At 38.1% G+C, this 20,564-nt stretch overlaps 4 protein-coding genes across 9 annotated transcripts in view; 2 read left to right on the forward strand and 2 right to left on the reverse strand.

Moving 5' to 3' along the window:
• Positions 1-4,583, forward strand: part of sm (heterogeneous nuclear ribonucleoprotein L) — a 58,210-nt gene extending 53,627 nt beyond the window's left edge. The window contains exons 12-13 of one of the 2 annotated variants that reach the window (XR_014179553.1): positions 3,695-3,900; positions 4,424-4,583. The gene's annotated coding sequence lies outside the window, so the exon portion shown is untranslated. The remainder of the gene's footprint in view (positions 1-3,694; positions 3,901-4,423) is intronic. The other variant, XM_081988598.1, reaches the window with a different exon arrangement.
• stum (mechanosensory transduction mediator stumble) overlaps positions 1-20,564 on the reverse strand; it is a 21,816-nt gene continuing 1,252 nt past the window's right edge. Inside the window, exons 1-10 of one of the 4 annotated variants that reach the window (XM_081988573.1) lie at positions 15,280-15,419; positions 12,698-12,847; positions 11,445-11,545; positions 9,255-11,063; positions 3,300-3,503; positions 3,064-3,243; positions 2,843-3,011; positions 1,130-1,256; positions 881-1,075; positions 1-697 (exon numbers count right to left, since the gene is read on the reverse strand). In XM_081988573.1, the coding sequence (XP_081844699.1) occupies positions 591-697; positions 881-1,075; positions 1,130-1,256; positions 2,843-3,011; positions 3,064-3,243; positions 3,300-3,503; positions 9,255-11,063; positions 11,445-11,545; positions 12,698-12,748 (2,943 nt within the window). In that variant the 5' untranslated portion in view covers positions 12,749-12,847; positions 15,280-15,419 and the 3' untranslated portion in view covers positions 1-590. Of the gene's footprint in view, positions 698-880; positions 1,076-1,129; positions 1,257-2,842; positions 3,012-3,063; positions 3,244-3,299; positions 3,504-9,254; positions 11,064-11,444; positions 11,546-12,697; positions 12,848-13,025; positions 13,226-13,729; positions 14,348-15,279; positions 15,420-20,564 lie in introns of those variants that run through there. The other 3 variants (XM_081988574.1, XM_081988575.1, XM_081988572.1) reach the window with 3 other exon arrangements.
• On the reverse strand, positions 15,196-16,434 carry Spt3 (Transcription initiation protein Spt3). Its single transcript, XM_081988614.1, has 4 exons — positions 15,879-16,434; positions 15,656-15,825; positions 15,476-15,573; positions 15,196-15,420 (listed from the first exon to the last, which is right to left on the reverse strand). Exons 1-4 carry the CDS (start codon positions 16,340-16,342, stop codon positions 15,289-15,291), a joined length of 864 nt encoding a protein of 287 aa, XP_081844740.1. The 5' UTR covers positions 16,343-16,434; the 3' UTR covers positions 15,196-15,288.
• Positions 17,795-20,564, forward strand: part of cu (NADP/NADPH phosphatase nocturnin) — a 6,325-nt gene continuing 3,555 nt past the window's right edge. Inside the window, exon 1 of one of the 2 annotated variants that reach the window (XM_081988603.1) lies at positions 17,795-18,064. In XM_081988603.1, coding sequence (XP_081844729.1) covers positions 17,871-18,064 — 194 coding nt within the window. In that variant the 5' untranslated portion in view covers positions 17,795-17,870. Of the gene's footprint in view, positions 18,065-18,916; positions 19,403-20,564 lie in introns of those variants that run through there. The other variant, XM_081988605.1, reaches the window with a different exon arrangement.

Here is a 20,564-nt window from a genome sequence, read left to right on the forward strand (position 1 = left end):
TTTGGTTTAAAGTTTTATTAAAAATAACAAAACTAGGTATATAAAGGATGTATAAATAACCGGAAGTTGGTGGTTCCAGTGCAGAGATGGCACAAGAATTGTATGCCACAAAGCGGAGATTAAAAATAAAATTGAAAGTTTAGTGAGGGGGACATACATCCATCTCTGGTTCACTGAAAATACCGAACGCTCCATTTCTCTCTCCTTCAAATTAGAAAAAAGCGTAAATTAGTTGTAAAGCACCAACAGTATAAAAGTTTTTTTTAGAATTGGACGCTCATCTTTAACAATACATAGCTTAAAACTTAACAAAACCACTCGGAAACCTGGTTAAAGGCTTCATGGTATTTGTCACCAATTTGTGACTTATTTTATTAAACTAGTCTTAACTTTACCCAGTGGATATAAAAGTTTGTTAACGTAGTTCTTACCGGCTACACTGTTCCTAGTAATACAAAAAATATTATTTTGTTCTTAACAAGAAGATATGTATATAGAATTCTAGTTGCTATTTTTTAACGGCTCGCCTTCTACACAGGACGTGATAAATTGCATTTATTTGACCGTAGAAAGGGTTGTTAGAGGTTAACTTAGGTTCTGCCCCTTTCCGCGTCACGTTTTGGTTGTCCTGCTAGGGAGTGTGGCTTTGCTGCCGCGTCCTCCAACTTTTCCAAATGTTTCAGTTTTTTGTGTTTTTCTAAGAAAAAAAATAGTAACACCTACTTAACCTACTCAAGAGAAACTCGTAGGTAGAAAAATTGCAAGAACAGGAAACGCATTTTTCCCAAGATTTCATAAAATAAGGTGGGCAGTTCATTACAACATGGCAATTACGTATAATTTTCATATATTGCGTTACTAAAGATGATTCAGTACTTACTTGCAATCTTGACCATGATGACGCCCCACCAAATCGACCATCCCCAACCAACCAGACAAAACAACACCGTGAAAAATTGACTAAACCCGATAATCAGATCAATGATGAAGGCACCGATTCTGGGTTTGGGTCCGTCGTTTTGCGAAAATCTCGGCTTACCGATGCACAAGCAGAACAATCCGCTCAAAACGGTACCTAAACTCGTACAAACGTAAAAAAGGTGCAAATCAGTGAATCCAAACAACCCACCGGTTCCCGGACCGATACAGTTCATGACGCAACAGAACCAGGCCAACCAAATTGGCAACACTGGAATTGCCGCCTTCATGTGCGAGTTGTGCTCCACCAAACTAGCGTCGATTTTTGGTTTGTTTTCCTGAAGATGATTTATCAAAAAAAGAAATGATTCAATAAAGTATGGAAATTTCACAATTATACACAGAAAGTTAATAATAAAAAGAACCCATTGGAATACAACGCTCCTGACAAAGATGGGAGATAAACACGGTCTTTGACATTGACAAGAAGTCTGATTAAAATCTTGCGAACGTCAAATGACGTCATATCCGCTTGGCCACACTGACAGTTTCACAAAGTTTACCTCCATCCTTGTCTAAACCATTGATTTGTAATATTTTTCTTTTTTGCTTTGAGAATTTTATGTTTACTCAAAACAGTGTTGCCAAATGATGACACTTTTGACTTTAGAAACAGATATCACGTGGTTTTGGAGGACAATTTAGCTAAACAGTAGTACAGTCAAAATAAAAATTTATTTCAGAAACACGTTTTGTATCGAAAACTGCAAGAAAACTTTTCTAAACCCTGACTTTTGAGCACAGTTTGATAGTAAGGGACAAAATTGCCTGTAAAACTCACTTGGAGTGAGAAAATGACAGTTTTAGACACATTTTTGGAATCCTTGTTGAATTTCCTATCCAATAACATAAAAGAAGACTACAAAATTTGTACAGTCAGGGAGAAAAGCGATATCAAAATTTGAACTGCTAGAAAGACAGTTTGAAAAAACAGTCAGGGACAAAATTGCCTATAAAACTCACTTGGAGTAAGAAAATGGCTGTTTTAAGCACATTTTTGGTCTCATTAAACTTCCTATTCAATAACCTAAAAGAACCCTACTAAATTTGGTACAGTCAGGGAGAAAAGCGGTATCAAAGTTTGAACTGCCAGAAACACAGTTTGAAAAGACAGTCAAGGACAAAATTGCCTGTAAAACTCACTTGGAGTCTGAAAATGACAGTTTTAGACACATTTTTGGAATCCTCATTAAATTTCCTATCCAATCACAAGAAAGAAAACTTCAATATTTGGTACAGTCAGGGAGAAAAGCGGTATCAAAGTTTGTACTGCCAGAAACACAGTTTGAAAAGACAGTCAGGGACAAAAGTGCCTGTAAAACTCACTTGGAGTGAGAAAATTACTGTTTTAGACACATTTTTGGAATCTTCATTAAATTTCCTATCCAATAAACTGAAAAATAAGTACAAAATTTAGTACAGTCAGGGAGAAAAGCGGTGTAAACGGTTGAACTGCCAGAAACGCAGTTCCAAAGAACAGTCAGGGACAAAATTGCTTGTAAAACTCACTTGGAGTGAGAAAATGACAGTTTTAAACACATTTTTGGAATCCTCGTTGAATTTCCTATCCAATAACATAAAAGAAGACTACAAAATTTGTACAGTCAGGGAGAAAAGCGATATCAAAATTTGAACTGCCAGAAAGACAGTTTGAAAAACCAGTCAGGGACAAAATTGCCTATAAAACTCACTTGGAGTGAGAAAATGACAGTTTTAAGAACATTTTTGGAATCCTCATTAAATTTCCTATCCAATAAACTGAAAAATAAGTATAAAATTTGGTGCAGTCAGGGAGTATTCGTAATTTACCGGTTAAATTTAGTAAAATTTTGATTTGACTTCTATTTGACAACTTGTAACTCACCTTTGGTGGTGGTACGCTGAGTGGGGTTAAACTTTTCTTTTTGTTGCTGACCATCGACTCTTTCCTCGTCGAGGCAGAGGGCGGTAGTTCCGGCTGTTTGCGGCAACAGTGGCAGCAAAAGATGGCGCCCCAAAAACGCTTACAACCGGCTCTCGAGCAGCACTTTGGTCTATAAAATGTACACTGTAGTGTATTAGGAAGACTGAGAGAACAAAATAAACCTTTCTTCCTCTTGAGATTGTATAGAATTCCCTTGATCGCGCTTCGCAGACCAACTTTTCCCCATCGAGAAACAGCTGCGCGAGTCGCCCACTTTTTTCTTCTTGCAACAGTTGAGCTTCTGCCAAAACCCTCGTTTCTGCTCACCATCTTCGTCTTCGATGTTAATCCTCACCTGGTCTCTATTCCAAACCAAGCACTTCAATCTAGGCTAAGATGTTTTGCATTTAAAACTAACCTGGGACGTCTAGATAGTTTGTTTTTGAGGTTTTGGCAACAACCCTCTTCCTTGCGGCAACATTGGCTGCTTAAAGCTGTACAGCTGGCGCATGTTAAAGCTTTGACGCAACAACCTAGAAACCTTTTGCACCGGTTCTTGGGTACTTCCTCTTTAGCCTGATCTTCTGGAGGTGATTGTCGTGGTTGTTGCGTGGGAGGCAAGCTAAGTATTCATAGAAAAGCACACAATTAGTGCCAAATTGCGAAAATGATTTTAAAAGATGGTTCACAGCAATGAAGGAAGATTTTACCCGGCATGTCCGTTAACGCCGTTTACACCATTTTCGACATAGCCGTAACCGTCGTACTCTTCATGCAAGGGAGTGACGTAAATAAATGTCATGTTTTTTGCAGCTAAACAAAAATTACAACTAACAGCCTAGACAAAAAAAACACACTGTACACGGGGCATGCAACGGTTGACACAACGATTTTTATGGCAAAAGATGGAAAATGATGGGATGGTGTACCATTTGTTTGCGTCTATCACGCTTATTCGGAGTACCGTCATTTTGTCGGATTATGGAGTACCTACTGAACAGTTATTGGGTCGGTTAAGGGTAAGTACAAATCACGTCATGTGATCCTGAAGTGACTCAAAAAGTACAGTCTGATATATCAAATATCGTAACCAATGGCAGCAAGAAATTAGTTCAAATCTTTACACATAAGAAGAGAGAATGATGGCCAAACAAAGATGGCAAGAAACGTCGTACTTTAAGCTAAGTTTATAATAAGCGTGGTTCAGACTGTGACGTTTTTTCACTTGTACTGTCACAGTCTGAACCAAACTTAATTTGAGCTAAGCTTGAAGTACAACAAAGGGAGTTCAATCAAGAGAAAGGTATTCAGAATGTGACAGGAACCTGCCATTATCAAGTCTTCTCTCACGTTCTATCAGCAGTTCAAGAATTAGCACCCAGGAGACTACCATTTTTCTTGACGACATTAACTGTGACGTCACATTGAAATTTACTTCTGTCTTAGATTAAAGGTGATTTAAAAAGCTTGGTTTTTGTTAAACCCAGTTATATTTTTAAATTGCCGTTGTATTTTTAAAAAAACTACGTTTTTTTGTTTCAGACCGATATTCAAGAAAAACAAGGAAAAACTAGAGTCTACTTTGACGACCTCTAACGGCCAAACGGTACAACTTGGCAGCACTCGCTCAACGTCACGTGACAGCCCCATTAATTAGCTTTCTTTTGTTATATGGTGGGTTTATACAGAATGTTTCAAATAAGCGAGTTTTTTTAAAATTTGCACAAAAATTACCTGAAATTAGTTTTTCTGAGACTTGACTCTGCGCGGATTACTGGATAACCGCTGCCATTTTGGTACTATCAACTCAGTACGGTAAATTTTGACCTTGAGAACATAATTTTGCTGTCAAAATGACAAAAAACTGAAATAATAACGCTCCATGGAACAAGCAGAGCGTTTTTAACGTCACAATGTGTACGTTCAGCTTAGAAGCTAACTAAGCAGTCATAACAAACTAAATAGAACCGCTTACTTAACTTCTAAGCCGCTGACGTCGGGTGAACGTACCCAATGACGTAATTTGACAGTGGGTCAAATTATGGTTTTTGCCAAATTACGTCATCGTGACGTCAAAAACGGTCTGCTCGCGCTATGTATGTTTGAAAACGAAAGCTGCCAAAATAAAAACTAAATCAATAAGTTCAAATTGAGTGAGTCATTTTCACAGTTTCAAGAGAAGTCATTTGATAGTCACGTGACACATTGTCAAATTACGGACCTGGACTTATTACTGAACGTGAACCATTACGAATTTAAAAATAACATACGTCAAATTTCCATCTCGCTCAGTTCGCATGTAATAGAAAAGGACCAATTACGTCACTGTCACTAGTGAACTTTAGTCACAACATCATCAGTCTTTGATCACGTGACCAACTGCCGAATAATGATGTCACTTGCGAGATTGGTTGCCATCTTTGTCTAGCTCATTGAGTTGTAATAATGGTTCTCTCTTCGTAACATTGGTCTCCTATGTACAGGGTTGAATTTTGATCACCCCATAACTTTCTCTTAGATAAACAGTTAATATACAGGGTGTCCCAAATTTGAGTAACAACCAAACTTGTTTTTTTTTTTAATTCAATGATTTACTTTTTATCCAATATTTGAATTCTACGTCAAATTCTAGGTCTAATTGATGTAAACTGTCTAACGAATATACACTATTGTTGACCTTTGGTTAAGAAAAACTGCTTGTCAAATAATCACTTCCGAATCAGTGTAGTCCACCGAGCTTACCTTATTTTTGTAAAAAAAGCAAAATTACTACCCTTAACCGCTCCAAAACTGAAAAAAAACCAGTGGCGTTACACTCCCCAAGACACAGAAAAAACTGAACTTTCCACAGTGGACGGTGGAAAATTTATATTATTATGGTCGATGAAAGACTGGTCGTCCACTGCGGTCTTGCAAACGGCCCCGCGGACCTTGGTTGGCCACCGGCCAAAACGATTTTCTTATATTTGCACCCCTCCAGTGGCGGGCGCGGGGTAGGGTACAATTAACCCCCTCTATTGATTCAGTGACAGGTCAAAAGATGCTTCATCCAGACTTTTTCTAATTAAAATCTTGAAGACCCCCACGAATTTTACGCTCACCAAATCATATTTATTCATAAGTGTGTGTGGACGTCCCTGTACAAATCTCTGGTCATTTGAATAGCACGCCATTTTGTAGTTTCCAGCTACTCGAGTTTTAAACACGCAAAGTGGTAATAGTTAAGAAAAACACGTTTTGAAGCCCCTGGCGTTACTATTCTCCCCCCCCCCCCGCACAGTGAGGGGGATAATCATTTATTTTAGGGAAGGGATAAATGCTAATTTTAGGTTAACGCGTCTAGGAATTTTGTCAGAAACAATATGCCACATGGCAAACATCCAATCTTAAATAAACTTATCAAAAACATCGAAAAATGGCGGTGAAGGAATTTGTACACATTTTTCTTTAAGGAACTCGGGGCCAACCACGGCGCCTCTTATCTTTGAACCCTATCAACCTCTATTGATTGCTTTTTACCTTGGATTTTCCTTACATCCGTGTAAGTGGTGGCCAATTGAGATACTTTAGTGTATTTTCCACGTGTGGTAAATCCAAAAGCGACCATAGGAAAACCGTGTAACGGACAGAGAAACGTAGGTAATTGCATGCGCGGGAGAAAGACAAAAAACGAAAAAAATATCAAGTAGGCCATATTTTTAGCGCGCTGTTGCCAAACGCCGTAAGTATTCAATACCCTCGACAAACTTACTTACGGCGTTTGGCAACAGCGCGCTAAAAATATGGCCTACTTGATATGCTTTTTCGTTTACTGTCTTTCTCCCGCGCATGCAATTACCTACGTTTCTCTGTCCGTTACACGGCTTTTGGATTTACCACACCTGAATAAAATTTTTTACATTTGGATGATGAAATTCAAGCTTACCTCCTAACCATCCCTCGAAAGAAGTGTGAAATAGGATCGAAAAACGCGCTGAACCCAAAGAACAAATTTAGTTCAGTAGTGTAACTATCAAAGTAATTGAGGTAAGGAGTTTTCTAATCGCAAACCAAGGTCAAGATTTCGTGTTATCTAATTGGCTAATGGTCATTGATTTTTGGGCATTTTGCAAGTCAGGCTAATAAGCCTAATCGATACGCTAACCCCAAAACTATATCAAGCAAATGAACTGCACGTGTTTTGACTGAGAGTGTGCCGGTAATTCCTTTGGAAAATAATAATTATTTACCTTTGCTTGAATGATTCAAAGTTGTGCAAATCGGGTCACGAACGCATTCAACTGGGGATCATTAATTATCATCAATATTGGCTGGTCGAAAACGTTACTAGAATTGGACAACAAAGGTGCGAAGTGGTGTAAAGGACGAAAATTTGCTAGTTTGGTAGAGTCGTAGTAAATTTCTGGGTGCGTCCAATAATGTAAAATATCGACAACTGCCAGTAGTAACATGAGAGAAAAGGCTAAAACAGGTAAGTTGGTAAATCTAATAAAAAAAAAAATAGCAGGAAAGAGCAATAGCAATCAAAGAGGGGGACAAAAATCGTTCAGTATGGCGGCCGTAAACTGTCAGAAAGTCAGTAACGACAATCAATCTGGTGTTGCCCACTATTCACAACTGCGCTTGTTTTGAAGGTTGAGAATTTAACAGTTAGGCACGTGATAGTCGCTGACATTTGTGTACAACTATCACGTGATAAATGTCACACAACTATATTGAAATCGAACAAGGTCTGTGACAGGACTGATAAGGGAATACAAAATAAAATTATTAGTTATTTTTTTTCAATTTTTGATGAAAAACTCAACTAACTATAAAAAAAACAGAAAGTACAGAAAGGACGCTGCAAAGATAGACAATTCACAGCCTACTTGTCTTTTTTCGCGTTTTATTTGCACTAGTCACCGCCTACTACACTAGAAAGCCTAGAAGGTGCTTGTCAAAAATTCCAATATGGCGGCAATAGTTGTGACAGTTTTCATTTGTTTGTATTCTGGAAATTGAATTAGATGAATTTTTACGGTTTAAAATCAAGACTTGAGGTTACTTGCGTAAATTATTTTTGTTCGCTAGGATGCCCTTAAATATGTCGGCCCTAAAACACTATTTAGCTAGACGGTCGCGTGACCATTATCAAACTAACTGTCACGAATCTCAGAGACACGTCTTGTTTTCAAAAACTGTGTTAAACTCTAATTCTTGCAATTTCTAGTCAAATTTTGACATTAGTGACAGATTTCATGTGGCTTTAAAGAATTATTTGCCAATCAATAGACTGACAAAAATGTTATAAGTGTCAGTTTGGTGAATGTGACCTATTGTGTCAATTTGTAGTTGGTAAACGGTAAAAAAAAGTAGCTTTAGCGATTAATGTCTTTCTGATGACGAAATGGTCACGTGAGTGTCAACTGTCGAACTACACGTCACAAACATTTTGGCATACAAATGTCACCATTTTTGTTTAGCTACTGTCTAAGTAAATCCTTAATATCTAAACATTCTGTGTGTCTACAACCACCAAATGTAGAATTACCCAAATACGTGTTTAAATAATTAGAATGAATAATGCAACAATCAGCCTGAATAAATGTGGCAATATATGATAATAAAAACTCATAAATAGTGAGGAAATGTTAGAAAACGACGGGGTGTATGAAGTAAAATGCTGAATACTATTATATCGCCCAGTTGTAATGTAAATTTGCAAATTTCCTACGTTTATTGCCTGATTTAGCTAGGGTGTTGCATTGTCTGCGGCCGGGATGCAACAAATGGCTAAAACGCAACTGTCACGTGACATGCAAAACGAATGTGTATATTTCGGAACGGATTTGCATTGCAAAATCCGCGTATCGACCCACTATAATAAGAAAGAAATACCGGCTGGGCGGATTTTAAACTTTTTTTCCAAGGCAATAACGCTGAATATGGTCAATAATGCACCACACAAACAAGTAGACGGCTAAAAGACCATCAACGTACACGAGTTTCAAGACTAGAGCGAAAAAACTGAAAACTGACCTTTGCACGCTTTTCATTTGTCCTAGCTGGGACACGCACGTTTCGATGGCGGGTATTTTTGTGGACCAAATTGGTCCACTAACCCTGATTTCTTGAGTTTAACTCAAGTGGGGCGATCGTTATATTACAGTATTAAAAATAGGAACAAAAAAATCATAAACGTCACGAACACCGTCTTATCTCAGTGTTATACAGATAGTAAATTATGACCACCAAAAGAAAATTAACAGTATGTTAGAAGCCTTTACCAACTTAAACAGAACGTGTATCATCCAACAAGATGATAACGTAATCACCGTTTGTGTTGGCTTAGACAACATAACCTAACCTAACATCAAAAACTAAGACTCACCTGACACTAGGTCTCTCGTTATTGATGCCGTTGGAGACTCCAAAATGAGGCCCCACGTTGCCACTTTGCACCTCCACGTCGGACGGTTTCTCCCTCACGTTGATTTGGATCGGTTTGACATCGGCTGCGATAACAGTACGAGCCTCCTTGATCCTGTCATTGACCGACATTTTGTGCAGTGGAGTGTCTCCCAAACTCGAGTCCATCGAGCCCAATAGTCTGCCCATGTTGTTTTGCACCTCCCGTTCCAAGGCCTTCGCGTTTCCCAATCCCACTGAAGACACGTGATTCGTGTGATTGTTGGTGATTGGAGTTGGTGGTTTGGTTGTCACTTCCTTTTTGGGGGACGACGTTTTGCTGGTAGGGACTGGGGTGTGTGTGGCAGTTGGTTTGTCTTGGATAACTTCCTTTTTCTGGCTTGGTGGTGTGTTTTTGATAGTTTTCACTGGTTCAGCTGGTGGTTCGCCAACATTCAACGGTTTACTGTCAGTCACGTCTGTTTTAAGGGGTTCTGAAGGTTTCTTGGCTTCCTCTTCGTCGGGTGTCTCGCTGGAGTTAACAGGTGGATTGGGTGTGGATTGGGGGATTCTATTAATTAGACCGCTGTCTTTGATTAACGTTTGAGTGTTTAATACTGTGTCGTTCATTTTATTAATGGCCTGACTGACACTGGTAGAACTCAACATTCTTCCGTCAATTATTGGTGAAACCGGTTTCGTTCTGGGTAACTTTGGTGTTTCAATTTTCAGTGGTTTTGTTACGGTGTTGGTAGTGCTGGACACCACATCCAACGCTGAAGGAGTGCTGGATGTAGTCGCTTCGTCTGATGTAGTTTCTTTTATACTTTCTTTATTGTTTTTGTAGGAGGGTTTCCTTTGAATGGGCTCTTTCTTGGGTGATTCGGTCTTGGGGGGTGATTTCGTACGGCTTGGTGAAACTGAAGGGGTTGGTTTTTTGGCAACTTTGGAGCGATTCGTAGTATCACTTACACTGCTGTCACTCGTATAGTTTACGTTATTGGTTTTACTGTTCCTTAACACGTCAACACGGGATCCTGTTCGATTCAAGGAGTTCCTCCTCGAAGGTGCTTTAACCTTTTTGGGGCTCTCACTATCTTCTGACAAATCACTGGACTCGTTTTTGGGTCTCAATGGAAGCTTGTTGTGGCTATCGATTTTTGCTCTTACGTGCGAGTACTTGTTGTGTCTTGGAGTTTTGCTTGGAGAACTCATTGCAACTTGCTGTTCGGGACTTGTAACGATGTTGGGTCTTGATCGGCTTCTGGAAGGAACCTTGACCGGTTGCCTCGAAGGAGAGGTAAACCGGCTAGGCGGGGTGCTTCTGCTTTTGGCACCTGGGGAAGACTGGCTCGGTTCCGGGCTGGATCCTTGAATAGGGGACAACTGTTTGAACGCCCCCTTCAGACGCTTCCTAGGACTAGGAGGAGGTCTGCCTCTGCTGTCCTTATCCTCCAGATTTGTCATACTTTGACTGGATTGCCGGTTCAATGTGACTGTATGCGACACTTTTTCCCCAAACAGAGCTCCTGTGGACGTTTTTCTGGGGTTTCCCGGTCCGTTTGGCTTGGGAATTTTGGACGGGTGACGCAAGATCTTCTGCGAATCAGCTGGTGGCACTGGGGATGAACTTGGACTGACGTGTTTCGATCCAGAAGGGTTGAAACCGTGTCCCCTGAATGGACTTACGCGTCCAGTGGGTGAGGAACTCCTGGAGTTGGGGTTGCTTGGAGTTGCTTCACCGACTATAGCAAATGCCGCGTGCTTGTACCGTTTTGAGTTTACTGGGAGTCTGTTAAAGAAAATCTACAGTCAAAATCGTCATAGTTACATTAAAATATTGGTGAGTGCTTGTGATATTTGAGAGTAAATTGTACAAAATCCAAGTCTAAAAGCGTCTGTGTATCTGATTTAAGCTGTTATAACATGTTATTAAAGTGATTAGGTTTCCATTGAAGTTAGTTAAGCTCGACAAAGCGTTAATAGGATTCTCAACAATAAAAACTTTCAATCAAGGATTAGCGCTACTTTAAGTGAATTGTAAAATTCAAACTTTATTGCGATCACTTTACCTCTCCTTATTTTTGCCCTTTCTAAAGAAAGCAGAAATCACGAGTTTCAACAAATTGTTTTAAATTTTCAGCACTGCGACAAAATAAAATCACAATTTTACCTGTAGGGAGGCGGTGCTGGAGGAGGATCCGGCAACCTCTCCACGTCCAAAGGCAACACCGTAAATGCCCCGGGTGACAAGTAATGCATGTTCAGGTCCGCCTGAAACGGTGGCAATTTTGGAAAACAAATAAAAGCACATCTTTTGCTTAATGTAATTCGGTTTTGACTGACATTTCGTACCTGTCAAAACCACAAAACGGAAGACATTAGCAAAAAACCAAGCACGTCACTGAAACCACATCAAAAATGTGCCTTAAGAATGTTTTTGTTTCACTTCGATATTTTAATAAACAAAAAAGTTGTGAGAAGTTTTCAAAATGGGGCGAAACACTCTAAATCCGGACACCCTGTACATACAAGGACAGTTTTGCTTGAATAACACCAAAGTAGGCGGTGCATGCGTTTGACAAGGCCTCAAGTCTGACGTCACGATGAGGTAATTGAACAAAACAATACATTGCTCAACTGTCAGATTACGTCATCGTGACGTCAAATTCCACATGCACAGCCTACTTTACCATTAATACCCACAAAACGCCATCTTAGACCTTTGTCGTTTATTTGTGATTATTTCAGAAAGTATTTTTCAAATAAGTAACTTAGTACAAACTTGCCCTAATTTTAAAGATACCATAATTATAAAAATAGGAGGATTTATTTAAAAAACCTGACATTTCGCAATTTTTAAATTTCATTTTTGGAAGCCAATTTTTGATCATTATTTCAACCCACCACTGGAACCAACCTTGTTTAGCATGACAAAATACAAAAACCTTTTCTGATATGCAAAAATTACAAATGTTTTAGGTAGATATTACAAATGTCAAATTTCACATATATAAAATGGTAAATATTTCAGAAACAAATACAGATATGACATAAAATATGTGTAGAATTTGCAAAATAAGTGTTTCATTTAAAATAAGCTACTTCCCGATAACCAGAAGTGAAAATATTGTAGATGAACAACTAACAACTGAAAGTTTATGATTTTGTGTTATAGGGAAATTTCCATAGATAGATCCATAATATCTTGAATAGACTATAATACAGTAAAGGGTTTTTAACTTGTTGAACACCCTGAATTACATATTTAAAGTGATCTTTTGACCAAGACACACCACACAGCATGCAATTCTTTGGTATTATAGATAGTTGTTAAGTTGAAGCCAAAACCTCTTTTAAACTAATTTTTGGTGGTTTAATTTTATTAATTTGCCATTAGTAACGTGTAAGTAAAAAGTGACTTACCTCCATTTTCTTCCCACCTCGGTGGTGTCTCGGTTGCTCTGGTGTTCTCATGGTATGCTGCAGATTTTAAGGACTGACGGACGAAAATGTCATAACGTGAATGCTGCAAGACGGCCATTCGTTAGGTTTGCTCTTCCTAATCCTCCATAACTGAAATTAAAAAAATCCAAAAATACCCATACTCCGGATACAGTCCTATCCGAGTAAAAATAAGCGTTTCCGCGTTTTAATTAATCCCTAAAAACCACTTTTATTTTTAACTTGGGTGCATGAAACTCGAAAAAAAAAGTGAAACCCGATGTTTATGTATGAGTACACATTCACACACATTTTCTCTTTGGAGTTTTCTGCGAAAGTCTCGGGCAGTCACCGTGGTCGCCCATCAAAAACTAATTAGATAATAAACGATATAATAGTGTATACAATATATGAGTTTAAAGCATTTTGAGAGCGTGACGACTGCGGCTTCTTCAGAAACTGCAAATCGACATTCCCAGAAGCACCGAAAGAATGCTAATAATTAAACTATCATTAAAAGCCCCAAGAAGTTTGAAATGGTTAATAGACTGAAAAACTGGTTTTAAAGATCATACACAAGAGAAGAAACTCAAAAAAAAAACTAATATACAGTTTACACAGTAAAATACACTTCATTTGAAAAAAAAACTAAATGTCACTTTAAAGTGATATTTTACAAGTGCCTTACTCATAACGTAGACCGATGGAGTTATCATGCGATCTACCCTATAAAGAATAAGTGTGTCGGAATTAATTAGTTTGCAGAGAAGTCATTAAGTCCTGTATGTTTTGAATTTCTTATAGGTCGTAAGGGTTTGCAAATACTATCCGATAATGGATATCCGTTAGTTTCACGCACCAAAAAAGCTGTTTGTGCAAGCTCCAATTACGAAAAAAACCGTAAATCATATATGGTATTGTTCATTAAAGCTTTAAGAGTAGGAAATGGGTTTGCAACACCTTAGTTCTTGATCAATGGTGTGTGTTTCCATACTTTTATGTCTTAATGTTTACCTTTGTCAGCATTGAATTATCCAACGCACCAAAACACTACAAACTGATGATTAAGACAAACGCATGTAAAACTGAAGCAAAAACAGTTTGAAAGAAGCGCACAAAAAAATGAAAACCGAACTGGTACGAACGAGGCGATGGAAGACAGTAAACTCAAAAAGCGCGCGTACGAACCGATAATAGAAAAATCCCCCATAACACCTTACTGTTCACATTTCGCCATTGTACTGTTGTAACTAAAATCGGCGTTCATTTGAAAGTTAATGAGACGACGGGGGCGCCGCCCGACGGCGAAGAACTCGAACCATGAAAAGCCGATTATTTTCGTTTTCCCGGAGGTCTCATATCCACAGGGTGCTCAATTACATAATACACCTTCTGGTTCGGGTGTTAAAAAACATACTAAAGAGACACGCACACCCTGTATACACCATGACTGCAAAAGTAAACTGACAAAAGACGAGCAAACAATGCATTCCGGTTTTCCAGTAGTACGCCAAAGGGCCAATCTATCCACAAATTAGTTATATTGTGAGTGGAAATTACTTCCTATTGAAGTTTTCATTCAATATCAGGAAACAGAATTCAAAGAAGTTTGGATTGATTGATTGATTCGTACCAATTTCAATATAAATAATGCAGCAAAGTTTGTGATTGGTCAAAAAAGCAGCAAGGTAATGGTAAAAGCTGCTTTTTTTTACCAATCACAACTACTGTGTTAGGATTTACGTAAATACTACACTAGGTTAAACTGAACTAAAAGAGTGTGTACGTGTGAAGGGTCAAGAATAAGGACACGTTTTCCAATCTGGGAGGGTTGGTTAATAGTTAAAACTTCCGGGACAACGGCCTCAATCGACCCTATACATATTCAAACCGCTGCAATATATCGTTGATATATGCTAATTCACTTGGTGTACTATCATTTTCTGGTAAGTAAAAACAAAAGTTCAACACAAAAACTCCACCCTGGATTTTCTAAAAATCTGCAGTGTTTATTTATAAACGCAACTCCAGGGACGATAAAAGAAATATTAGGGCTTGGTCATCCTTTGTGCTAGAATCCAATAACTTCATGTGGTTTATAATGCGGCTATCGGCAGCTAATTTTGCATTTAATCAGTGGCGCAACCCAATAACACTAACCATATTTTGGTGTTTAAAATGCCCGCCTATGGAAAGCAAAACAAAGATCTGCATGATATTACTAAAAACATCAACCGATATAGCCCATTAGCTGAATTAAATTGGCCTTTATTAGGTAAATTTGATTTGACCAGTAATCTGGATGATCAAACAGCTTCAAAATTTTTTACCAATGAGAAAAAATGACTGTAAAACTGTCAAAATTAAAAACTCCATCCACTCTGCCCTATGCAAACCAGTAATAATTTGAAATAATAAAAAATAAAGGTTAAGCAATGCAAACACTGTCATTTACGATTGAAAATAAAACTTTTCACTTGCAGTTATTTGCTTTATTATTTCAAATTACACAAACATATTTTTGCAATCTGAAATTATTCCTAGTATTTTTTAGATAAATTTACCAGACAAATCTATAACGCAAACAGATAGTGAGTGGCTGGAAGTTTTCCACCGAAATTCAACTTTCCCGCTTGCGGGCTGTACACTCGTCTCATAACCTCTTTGATCTCGTTCACACTAATCGGCTGCTGGTTTGTGTGGATCTGTACAGAATGAAACTCATAGAATACCTCAAAAACTGATTTAGAAGAAATATACCCTAGTGCAGTCAATTCGTCTTTTATCAAGGCCGTGGGGAGCGTTGAACATAGTGGCGGTGTAATACGATCCAGGCAAATGTTTTAATGGATCATCCCCTGTAATTGTGTGGGCAAATATCAATACATTTTGGTGGATGAGTGTTTGCACAAAATACAAATAGACTTAGTAGATCCTTACCAGCTTGCCTATCTTCACGCACATACAGTGCATAATCAACAATTTCAGCCACAGTCTGGAAAGCAAAATAGCACAAAACAAACAAAGCATCTTGGGTAAGTTTAATCTCCTCTTTAGGATCCACCAAGTGCCTGATATTCTCAAAATTTGAATTTTTAAAAGATGAACATCTGCAAATCCTTTAAGTTACAACATCTGAACGTTAACAGATTGAAAAACTTGCCTAGCTTTCTGAAACTCAATATATTTCTCCTCACTCAAATCTCTTGAAATGCGATCAGCACGAATCATACGCTCCACCTTAGTCTCGTCAATTTCAGATAAATCCATAAACTCTCCAGTTTCGTCAATGCTCTCAATAAATTCAAGCAAACTGTTAGGGGGCTTGTCCGGATCCAAGTCAATAACAGAAGGGTCTAGATTTTTCATTTTGATGCTATCTTTGTGTTGCACGTACCGAACGAAACGTTGCATTTTGCACTTGTTGTGACGAAGTAAAAAGACCAAATCCTCCCCTCTGACCACTTTATTACCCTCACCCTTCTTCATGGCTTCATTTACAATGGTTTTTAATTGACTTTGTAAAATGTTTTCCACTAATCGCACCGTTTCTGGGTTGGGTTCGTGACTGTCTCCGAAACCGTACATCATCATACAAATGTGATGAGTGATTTTTTTGGTCGCCATCGCTTTTATTAACTATTTAATCAAGGTAAAATTTGCCATTTGTGGGGCGAAAACAAACGCAAAAGTAAACAAACAGTATAACCTAACCTTAAATTGTCAAAGTCAAAACTTAAGACTGTCAAATGTCAGTTGGCGCAGTTCAAGTGAGTGCCACTTAAAAATGGTGGAAAGCGAGTATACTTGATAATGAAAATCGCAAGCTGGAAGGTTACTTTTTGTTAAAGCTGGTTTAGACTAGTTTAAATTAGTAAAATCGTTCCAGTATGTGCGTCAAAAAAAAAAAAAAAAAAACAAGAAATTATCATCTATTCTGCAAAATAACTGTTTATCAATAATTAAGTCCAAGGTCTGGCATACCCAAAAATGTCGGTCAAAATATATTTTATCGCCTATTGTACATTTTCAAAATGTACAGGTTATTTAAGTAGTAAAAAAACAACTTCCTGGTGGTAATAACAATAACATTTGCGATTTGACATTCTCTTTATCAATTATTAAAGATGTGTTTCAGGTTTTTTTAGTGTAATCAGCGATGTCAAAGCTCTAAATATCCCCTGTAATGTCCGTTTCAGTCCGTCCTTGCCACCCATAGACCTAATCATTAATAATTTTACTAGAGATGCTTCGCAGCAGCACTAATAGAGTTCAGTTTGATGTCTTGGAGCGTTCATGTTTTGTCGTTAAACAGGCTAAAATTAACTAATACACTTATCTTAAGACATTGTAAATCGTTTGTAGTTGGTTTTCAAAAAAAAAAAAAATATTTTATCAGCGACTGGGGGCAATTGCAGTGTTCCAACCATCAGTTAGAGAATGTCTTAGTGCAGAGTAATTATATAATGACAAGCCGACAAAGGACGCCCTATTTAAACTAAAAAAGGATAACAAACAGGGTCAGTGGGGATATTTAATTAGTCCCAAAAAGGAAACCCAACATCATCCCCGGTAAGTCATTAACGGTTTAATTAGTTCTTTTATGGTTGTTACATTATACAAGGTGATATATGACCGCAAAAATTTCAAGTAGGTTGTCAATACTTCTACCAAACATTATACTCAAAATTTGTAAGTGTTTATTTGGTAGTTATAATGATACTCGAGAGAATTTTAGTAAGCAAGTCAAAAATATGGGTGGAATATAACAGCGAAGGACATCCAGAACGTCCTTGTGTCTACCGTCGAAAAAAAAAAAGGACAATTAAAACTCCACTGTAAAAGGCCCGTCATCAATTACAAAAAAAGATCGAGGTTCTTTCATATGAAGGAAGGTCATTCTTATATACTCACTTCCGCACCGTATAAAATCATATCCGCCCGGACGAACTGATTTAGTTACCGGTGATTTTCCGGAGATTCTTTGGTAGGTAGGACTCGAGTGGTTTATTATTAGGAAAATTGTTGTTCGGGTCGTCAATAACAAAGTTGTTTGCAAAATGCACGTGTTTATCGACGTGTATAAAACGCTCTAGTTTAACGTGTGCGGTCTCAGTTTCGGCTACAATTTCAATTAGACGCGACTATCAAAAAAATGGATGTAAACGCTATTAAAAGACAGTTGAACGAGGTGGCAAGTTTAGCCGAGAAGTTGTCGAAAGTGAATTTATTGACCGGACCGGAAGCCAAGATGAGAATAGCCGCCAAAAATGTCGCCTTGAAACGCGGCTACCTCAATGAGGAAGACGAGTTTGTTCCGCCTAGAGAAGTTCTTTTATATTTAGTAAGGTAATTGACACTTTAGATCAAAAAGAAATTAGGAAATTAACAAGAAAGTTATCAAACGTATTCCCCACCTAAACAACTATCAAAATATGTGAATGAACTGTTCACCAAACTGTCGTAGAAATAAGCTTCAAAAAGATGTAAAAACATTCAAAAATCGTACTTAACATTAAGTTTCGTCTGCAAGGGCATTTTCAGATAACTTTTCTCTGTACACTGCAAATGTCAGATTTGTCAACACTTTTAAAATACCTTAAAACAACTTATAAAACTATAAAGTACATAATAATATGACCTACACAGATTGTATTGATTTTAAGCAAGTTTTGTAGTTTTATATATCTTCTTTATAGTCGTGAACCTATAAACAAGCATTTAATATGATTTACAACTGTATTAACTATAACAGTGATTTTAAGGAGGTTTTGTAGTTTTATGGAGTAGTATTTGACAGTAACTGATAGCCCTAACAAACAGCTATTCACCATTCAGTCAAATAGGTTGACCTTTGTAAAATGTAACAACCAATACTGAAAATAAGCGCGTGTAAAGTCAAATTTGAATTCGTTTTAGGCTGTTTTGAGCTTCACCCAATCCGATGCACTAACGAAAATTCTACGCAGTCACGTGTCCGAACAATAGCCGTTGTTGTTAACTTTTTAGTCATTTATTAGGACATATATTTGCATAACATAGTCACGTAAAAATTAGTACGGAATGGCGTCTAGACGTTTATTGTTTATCTCAGCCAGGCGGTTCGAAAGAGTGTTGACATCATTTCCAAGGTAACTATAATATTTAAGCGTTAATTGTGTTCGCTTTTTTGCCTCAAATGCACTTCTATAACAAAATTAATTGAACCTGAAATTCGGATGTAAAGTTGCCTTGACCTTAACTAAAACGCTTCCGTAAACAAGTAAGTAATTAACAGGGAAATTCTTGTGCAATATGCTGAAATCAATGTTAACACACATAAACACACTTAATACAAAGCGATAATTAAGTCCAAAAGTCAAAAAAATGCGTTTTTGTTTATTCTTAAAGTAAACTGCTTGTGACTACGTCAGTACTGATACCCCAAAAAATAATTAACACACGTAACGTACGTAACTGACTGAACAAAAAAACACATTTTTAAGTTTCGTTACTGCCACAAGCCAAACGGGATTTGTTTTATCAATAAAATGTCGCTAAATTTAGTCTCATCGGATGATTTTCATTCCTACGCTAACGTAAGCACTCGAAATGTGTGTGTGTGAAATTTTCGGTTTGTATATCAATTAGTGCGTACAGTTTATCAAAAATGTTCTACCAGGAGACCATTGTAAAACGAATTTGTCAGTAAGTTTTCATATTTCAATATGTGCAGCTAAAATCTATATATCGCACATTTGGGCAAGAACAAACCTGAACTATTCAAATCGTAGGTTATGTGTAATGTTTATTTTTTACTAGTAATATTGTCACGTTTTGAGGGTAGCGCAGGAACAGAAACAACAAACGTAGTACAAGCATGACTTCTTTATTCGGCGCTGCATAACTCTTAGTATTGAACACTGTCCAAGAGGGGGTGTGTAGATGCGTGGGTGTGGGGGTATGGGCGTAAGGCCTTCTGAAGTGCCGCCAAGCGGTACCCGCTCGATACGAGCAGGGTGCCCCTATGTCCGACACGCCCAAAGGACTTACTTTAGGTACTGCAACAGGGTAACGAGCCGTCCGGGCACTAGGAAGTTCGGACTGTCGCTCGTGACCTCCCTCTGGGGATGACCCCAGAGTTCGGTGGTCGTCGATGGCTTGAGACGCCGATTAAATACTCGTCTCATGACCCCAATTTGCCGGTCTCGCTGATTCGGCAGTGCACTGGGGGAGACCGGGGCCAGACTAGGTACCGGAACATGGTGCAACTTATGTTATTCGTGACATCTCCCCCTTCCAACAAGTGTTCGCCCCGAACACTAAAATTCTATATTACAAAATAAATTTCTCGTCTTTCCTTTTTCCATATGAATCTTAAAATTAACCGATGTTGCTTATTTGCTAGAGAGGGTATGGGAAAAACTTTATTCCAAAAATATAAACACTTTTCTCTTAAAACTACTTCTAGATTCCTAGATAATGTTTTCAGCCACAAAAAAATTAATTCTTTCCTTGGGTCACCTTTCAACCTTGTGTTGCGTCTATCTTCTTGCTCTCCATTTTGGCCAAAATTTACGTCAACTGCACATTGTATTGTATACTCCTTTGGGCACCATCATCTAAGTGGAAACGCTTCACCTAGGCTTCATCTCGTAGTGCCGTCTCTTGGCACTGTATTCTCTAAGCGGCAAACTTCATCGCTTAGCTTCACTTCTTCCTACTGTGTCCTTTTGCGTGCTCCTTTAGCACACCTATCATTGGACATGTATACTTCTTCTTAATTAACGTGAGCACATTTGGAGATGCTTCTTCAGCTCGACTTATTAAAAGACTCTGGGTGCACACGGGTGTAAGTAGAACCGTCGTG

Source organism: Ips typographus, linkage group LG10 (genome assembly GCF_016097725.1).
Source record: "Ips typographus isolate SLU linkage group LG10, UJ_Ityp_2.0, whole genome shotgun sequence".
NCBI lineage: Eukaryota > Metazoa > Arthropoda > Insecta > Coleoptera > Curculionidae > Ips > Ips typographus.